This window comes from Amphimedon queenslandica, unplaced genomic scaffold (assembly GCF_000090795.2).
Source record: "Amphimedon queenslandica unplaced genomic scaffold, v1.1 AMPQUscaffold_12479, whole genome shotgun sequence".
In the NCBI taxonomy this organism is placed as follows: domain Eukaryota; kingdom Metazoa; phylum Porifera; class Demospongiae; order Haplosclerida; family Niphatidae; genus Amphimedon; species Amphimedon queenslandica.
In genome coordinates, this window is record NW_003547284.1 from 1,160 (window position 1) to 8,639 (window position 7,480).

Here is a 7,480-nt window from a genome sequence, read left to right on the forward strand (position 1 = left end):
TTTCAGTGAAATTTGACCAAGGATCCTGTACGATCTATTATGGGAATTTGGCCCAATTTTGGTGCAAGTTAAAAAATTTATAAGAATTCTAAATGTAAGTAGAGTCAGCTTCAAATTACAAAACAACATAAGAACATCAAGAAAATTATAAAAATAAAAATTTCTCTCTTTTTCATTTTTGGTGAAATGTGACAAAGGATAATGTATGAATAATCCAAGTGTGATTAAAATTTTAGAAAAATCCAAGTTTGATTAAAAATTTAAAATCATCTCAAATTTTCTGTATAACATAAAAAACATTTATATGCATCAATCATTTTTTAATGGAGAATTTATTCTCAAAATTTTTGACAAAATATCCTGTAATATAATAGTACAAGATGATTGTTATTAAACCTTGAAGCAACTATATCAACACATGCATACATGTATTAGTTGAGATGTTGGTAGAAAGTCATTGTGGAATCATACCATTAGAAGAATCATGTGATTAATACCAAACCACTGACTAGAATGAAATTTTGGTAAGTATATAAGTCTTTCTATTAATTTGCATATACTTTCCTTCTCTCGTTAAATTTTGTGCCACATTCTCAAGACTACACAAAGATTATTAAATGCAGTCCTAAAATTGTATTATCTTTTATCACACAAACTATGTAATGTATAATTATATGAAAAATAAAATTAATTGCTGGACTAGAACTAGTGAAAATGCCTAACGAGTTACTTTAGTATATTAAGTAATTCTAGTACATTTATTGTGGCATACGTTCATAAACATCATCAGGTGATGTTTGACATTCATCATAGACTCCTTCATTCTCTTCACTTTGTTTAGACTTGTGAATTTCATATGGTTCACATAATTGCATTGAAATATCATCATCAGCTCTAATAAAGAAGTGAATAGCTTAAAATAATAGAATAAACTAACTTTGTTTGCTTATTAACAGTGTATGAATTCTTCTTTCTATAATAAAAACAATAACAATTGTCATACCACATAACAATTATGTAAAATATACCTTATAAAGCAGCAGATATGAACAATAACACTGACAGTTAGTAGACCACACAATATACCCACTAACACACTAAGAGCAATAATACTATTAGATGCATCACTAGTTGATGGGATTACTGAAACTGGAGTAGCATTAGAGACTGAAGTGCAAGGACATGCTGTATAAGATGCATGAGCAAACATAAATGCAAAAAAATTAATTATAATAATCTACTTACTTATTGAACAATACCCAGTAGATGAACTAGTATAAACTGTGGACATTGTGCTAGGTGAAGGCTGTGGTGGTAGTGTTAATGTCTCATTAGCAATAACTGTCCATTCTCCATATCCATTAACAGTGTATGCACGTACACCAAAAATATAACAGGACATATCATTAAGACCAGTAATGTTAATAAATGTATTGTGGTTGGTTGAATTAGAAAACCGAAACATTTGAATATTAATGTTAACATCATGTACCATCAAACAGGCACCTGCAGACTGTAAGATATGATATCCTATCTCAAATGTGATAATGGGATAGCCTGATGGAATATAACTAGGTACACTCCATGAGATAACAGCCCATGTAGTGCCCATGATACTGGATACTGAACCAACTGGACCAGGTACTAAATAAAGACACATTCTCACTGAACTGATATAGTATAATAAATACATACCTATTCCAATTTCTACTTCAATAGGATCACTGAAGGGACCTCTTCCAACAGAATTGACAGCAGCTACACTGATGTTATACTCAGTACCAAATACTAGATCATTCAATATGATATATCTCTCAGTACTGGTGAGGTTGTATGTGATACTACTGTTACTGACAATCACTGTATTATAGCCTGTGATTAGACCATTGCGCTCTGAACAATTGACCTCATTCCAAGTGAGATTATTGATTGGTTGTAACAAAGACAATGAATTAGGTACTCCAGTAGGAACTATGCAAAAAATATATAAGATTTAAATATATACATATAGCATGCATACCACTTGATGATACTGTATCATCACTAATTGAAGAAGGATCAGATCCTCCTAGTACATTACCAGCTCTCACTGTGATGGTATAGTTCATTCCACTGTACAGACCTATTAATGTATAACTGCATGTTGTAGTGGACTGATGAGGAGCAACAGAGACTGTCTCATTCACTGATGATAACTGGGGACAAGATGGAGTATAGGAGATGGTGTAGTATGTCACATAGTTGTCACTACTGGGAATAGTCCAGTTCACTGTAATACCAGTGATTGAGACATTAGATACTGAGAGACTAGTTACTGGACTAGGAACTAGATCAGATATCAATTACACTCTCTCAATGATAATAACTCACCATTGAATCTTAACACTGTTACTGTACTATTAACTGAAGGAAGATCTATATATGAGTACACACTGATGGTATAAGTACTCATTGGTGAGAGATTTGTTAGTACAATTTCATCTTCACTAGTAGATACTACATTCCTGGTTACACCTCCAGTAGTATACTCAATCACATATCCATTAGTCTCTGATGAATTGGTCCAGTTCACTTTGATACTAGTATCATTTAATATAAACCCTCTCACATTATTTGGAGGACCACTAGGAGCTATAAAAGAGACAAAGGTATCTACTATTGATTAAAGATAATCATACCATGTAATATCACAGATTGACTGTAGTTGACTCCTCCAATCATTGCTATACAGGTAACATTAACTGAGACTCCCAGTGGATCAGGATATACCAGTAGTGTGTTGTTGTATGTCAGGACATCAATTAAAGTATACATTGAGTTACTCTTCATTACTCCATTCACTAACCAGTAAACATCAGTTAAAGGATTTATATCAGTAGTTGTGAGACAATCAATACAATATTGAGTGTTATTGAGTTGTGTAATGGATGAGACTAGTGTCCGATTGATTGAATTAATAACTAGAAATACATGAACAACATTAAAAGGTGCAGTAGCAATACCTGGTAAGGTCTGTACACTGATTGCACTACTAGCAGGTCCTAATAGTTCTTGATAGGCTCTGACTGTGATGTTATACATTGTTCCTTTATTCATTCCATTCAGTGTGATTGTATTATTACTACTTCCCTCCACCTGTACTGTCTGGACAGTGTCTGTGTCACTAGTGACATTGACTACATATCCATCAGCATCAGATGAATCAAGTGCAGTCCAACTGACAGTGATAGTGGTAGCTGTCTTGTTGACCTCAGTAAGAGAAGAGGGAGCAGTTGCTGGAACTTAAAGGGAGACATGTGTACATAATTATTAGTGTATCCTTATCATTTACCTTTTATGGTTAAAGTACGTACTCTATCATCAGCACCACTAGGATTATCCACTACACACTGATACATTTGATCTCCAGTGGTTGATTGACTGATTGATCCACTACTGACTTTCATTCCATCCCATGTGATATCAACAATATAGCTCACTGTGTTGGTATCACTAACTAACACAGTACCAGGACAATTACTAATTCGATCTTCACAATTAGTATAATTAGCCAGTGCAGTACTATTAATGCTCATACTAATACCATAACCATAGTATCCAATTTTAGTACAATTTAGTTTGTATTCCTGAGGATATACTGTCATATCAGAAGAAAAATCAGCAATGGCAATAAATGATTTTATCTCTGCAAATCCTACAAATAAAATATTAATTATTACATCAGTGAGTGACTACCAACATCCTTTTACTGAATATATTAGCAAAGATGATGTTAGTGTTAGAATTTGAACAATCAGTGGGTAGACAACACTTGTACCAGCCTTCTTGAGCTTCTGATAGTCCCTGAGCAAGATAAAGATTGAGAGTAGCAGGTGAAGTTACAGTAGTGCAACGAAAAGGATCACTGGCACTATTACTGTTACAGTCAACAGGATCATCAGGATCAGCTACTCTAACCCACTGACCAGTAGTTAGACTAGTACCAGGTAACACACATGATATAGCTTCATTTGCTGCATTGACACTACTATCCCAAAAATATGATCCATTAGGATAACAGTTTCTATTATGCATCAGGTAGATTTCTATCAGATCATTACTTACAAATCCATTAACTTATATTGAAATAAAATACCTTCTTGCTGACAAATATGAGTAAAGACACTGATTGTACTAGCAGGTCCCAGTAATTGTTGATAGGCTCTGACTGTGATGCTATAAAATGTCAGTTCTCTCAGTCCATTCAGTGTGATCGTATTATTACTACTTCCCTCCACCTGTACTGTCTGCACAGTGTCTGTGTCACTAGTGACATTGACTACATATCCATCAGCATCAGATGAATCAAGTGCAGTCCAACTGACAGTGATAGTGGTAGCTGTCTTGTTGACCTCAGTAAGAGAAGAGGGAGCAGTTGCTGGAACTTAAAGGGAGACATGTGTACATAATTATTAGTGTATCCTTATCATTTACCTTTTATGATTAAAGTACATGTTCTATCAGCACCACTAGGATTATCCAGTACACACTGATACATTTGATCTCCAGTGGTTAATTGACTGATTGATCCACTACTGACAGTCATTCCATCCCATGTGATATCAACAATATAGCTCACTGTGTTGGTATCACTAAGTAACACAGTACCAGGACAATTACTAATTCGATCCTTACAATTAGTATAATTAGCCAGTGCAGTACTATTAATGCTCATACTAATACCATAACCATAGTGTCCAATTTTTGTACAATTCAGTTTGTATTCCTGAGGATATACTGTCATATCAAAAAGAAGATCAGCAACAGTAAATGATTCTATCTCAGCAAATCCTACATATGAAAATTATTACATCAGTAAGTGATTGTGGTCTCCTCTTACTGAATATATTAGCAAAGATGATGCTAGTGTTAGGATCTGAACAATGAGCGGGTAGATAACACTTGTACCAGCCTTCTTGAGCTGCTGATAGTGACTGAGCAAGATAAAGATTGAGAGTAGCATTAGGTGAAGTGACATTAGTACAAAGAAAAGGATCACTGGCACTATTACTGTTACAGTCAACAGGATCATCAGGATCAGCAACTCTAACCCACTGACCAGTAGTTAGACTAGTACCAGGTAACACACATGATATAGCTTCAGTAACTGCATTGACAGTACTATCCCAAAAATATGATCCATTAGGATAGCAGGTTCCTGCATAAGATCTGGTCAGGTAGATACCTATAAAAACCTATACAGTTGTTATTATACACATCCAGTGTCTTACCTGAGGAAGGTGGACATAACTGACTAATAACTTCACTGACACTCAACAAGAAGACAATGATCACTCCTGATACTGCCATTTCAACAGTTGTGAACCAGTACTGCTATTTCTGACAAATTAAAGCTATATTTTTATGCCAGTTTTCTTTTACATAAATAAGGTGCCTAAGATATACATGTCAATATTTTGTTTACTTAATTTCCTTAAATTCAAAACAATAACAAGTTTATTGTGACAGACGTAATGTATGCTAAAGTTTTGTATCAATCAGGAAGTACATAATGTCTTCAGTTCACACCATATTTAGTCTGGAAAGTACAAAACAGCCCCTTTGCACTTAGGCAGATCTCTTGAGCAGTTTTTAATTTCCAGTTAAGTTAAATGTTCATTCATTTGGACTGGAAGAAAGTGTGAAAATGGCTTAATGTTGTCATTAGAGTTAGACCATTCATATTCTCATTCTTCTATATAACTGTATACATTATGTATGTCATTATTATTCCTTAATAGCCCACTTTTATTATGTACTTTATTTCACTTCATTTTCTTTATTTTAATTGTATTATGTTTCATTAATCATGCTGCTGTAATTCTAATTTTCTTTTTGTTCATGCTTGCTTGCACACACAAGTCCTAACAGTACTATATATTTATCATTATATTTTATCTTTTGGTATCAGCAGCTCTTGTGGTTATCCTTTCAAGATGCCTCTATTCCTTAATTGTCTATCCCTCTCTCTCTCTCTCGTCCTGTACTCTATATTTGTTCTCATTTTGTAAAATCATCATCAAATTAAATTAAATTAAATTAAAGAGGAGGAGATAGACAAGCAGACACCAGCGATAATCCAGAACAGTAGACATGCTATTACATTAATAAATCCTCTTGAAGACTCTAAAAGAAAATTAATTCAGTTTGATTATGTACTTACGGACTCAGCAAAGACCAATACAATATTATTAATTACATTCTGAAACAAGATCACTTTCATGATCATGCAGGACAGTATTATTGGGTCTGTCCACTGCATAAAGGAGCTTGACTGTATATGTATACATGCAATTTAATTATTGGGTACCAACTGTAAAAATTTGTAAAGAATCACAATGTTATTGGAATCAGCTCAAAATTGAAACACAACGTAAGAACATGTATAATGTATCAGGTAAATTATAATAATGAAGAATTTTTTTAATTTTGGAGAAATTTGACAAAGGATCCTGTACAATCTATTATGGGAATTATGGGAATTTGGCCCAATTTTGGTGCAAGTTTAAATCTCTCTTTTTCATTTTTGGTAAAATTTGACAAAGGACAATGCATGAATAATCCAAGTGTGATTAAAATTTTAGAAAAATTCAAGTTGATTAAAAATTTAAAATCATCTCAAATTTTCTGTATAACATAAAAAACATTTATATGCATCAATCATTTTTTAATGGAGAATTTATTCTCAAAATTTTTGACAAAATATCCTGTAATATAGTACAAGATGCTTGTTATTAAACCTTGAAGCAACTGTATCAACACATGCATACATGTATCAGTTGAGAGTTGGTAGAAAGTCATTGTGGAATCATACAATTAAGAGAATCATGTAATCAATGCTAACCACTGGCTAGAATGAAATTTTGGTAAGTATATAAGTCTTTATATTAATTTGCATATACTTTCCTTCTCTCGTTAAATTTTGTGCCACATTCTCAAGACTACACAAAGATTATTAAATGCAGTACTAAAATTGTATTTTCTTTTATCACACAAACTATGTAATGTATAATTATATGAAAAATAAAATTAATTGCTGGACTAGAACTAGTGAAAATGCCTAACGAGTTACTTTAGTACTAGTGTTGTTCTAGTTCTTCGGAACTAGAACAACACTATTTAGTATATTAAGTAATTCTAGTACATTTATTGTGGCATACGTTCATAAACATCATCAAGTGATGTTTGACATTCATCATAGACTCCTTCATTCTCTTCACTTTGTTTAGACTTGTGAATTTCATATGGTTCACATACTTGCATTGCAATATCATCATTAGCTCTATTAAAGTAGTGAATAGCTTGAAATAATAGAATAAACTAACTTTGTTTGCTTATTAACAGCATATGAACTCTTCTTTCTATCAAAAACAATTATTGTACCACATAAAAACATGTAAACTATACCTTATAAAGCAGTAGATGTTAATAACAATACTGA

At 33.0% G+C, this 7,480-nt stretch overlaps 1 protein-coding gene across 1 annotated transcript; it reads right to left on the reverse strand.

Moving 5' to 3' along the window:
• Window positions 1-698: 698 nt before the first annotated feature.
• Window positions 699-1,595, reverse strand: LOC109587691 (uncharacterized). Its single transcript, XM_020003913.1, has 4 exons — window positions 1,246-1,595; window positions 1,029-1,185; window positions 938-973; window positions 699-894 (listed from the first exon to the last, which is right to left on the reverse strand). The coding sequence occupies exons 1-4, from the start codon at window positions 1,493-1,495 to the stop codon at window positions 759-761; spliced, it is 579 nt and encodes a 192-aa protein (XP_019859472.1). The 5' UTR covers window positions 1,496-1,595; the 3' UTR covers window positions 699-758.
• Window positions 1,596-7,480: the final 5,885 nt, after the last annotated feature.

Excerpts from the sequence above, each read along its gene's own strand:
- LOC109587691 (XM_020003913.1), bottom strand. The coding sequence starts at position 1,495 with ATGGTACATGATGTTAACATTAATATTCAAATGTTTCGGTTTTCTAAT. Across the intron at positions 974-1,028 it reads CATATCTGCTGCTTTATAAG|AAAGAAGAATTCATACACTG; the intron begins GTATATTTTACA and ends TTTTTATTATAG. Across the intron at positions 895-937 it reads ACTGTTAATAAGCAAACAAA|AGCTGATGATGATATTTCAA; the intron begins GTTAGTTTATTC and ends CTTCTTTATTAG.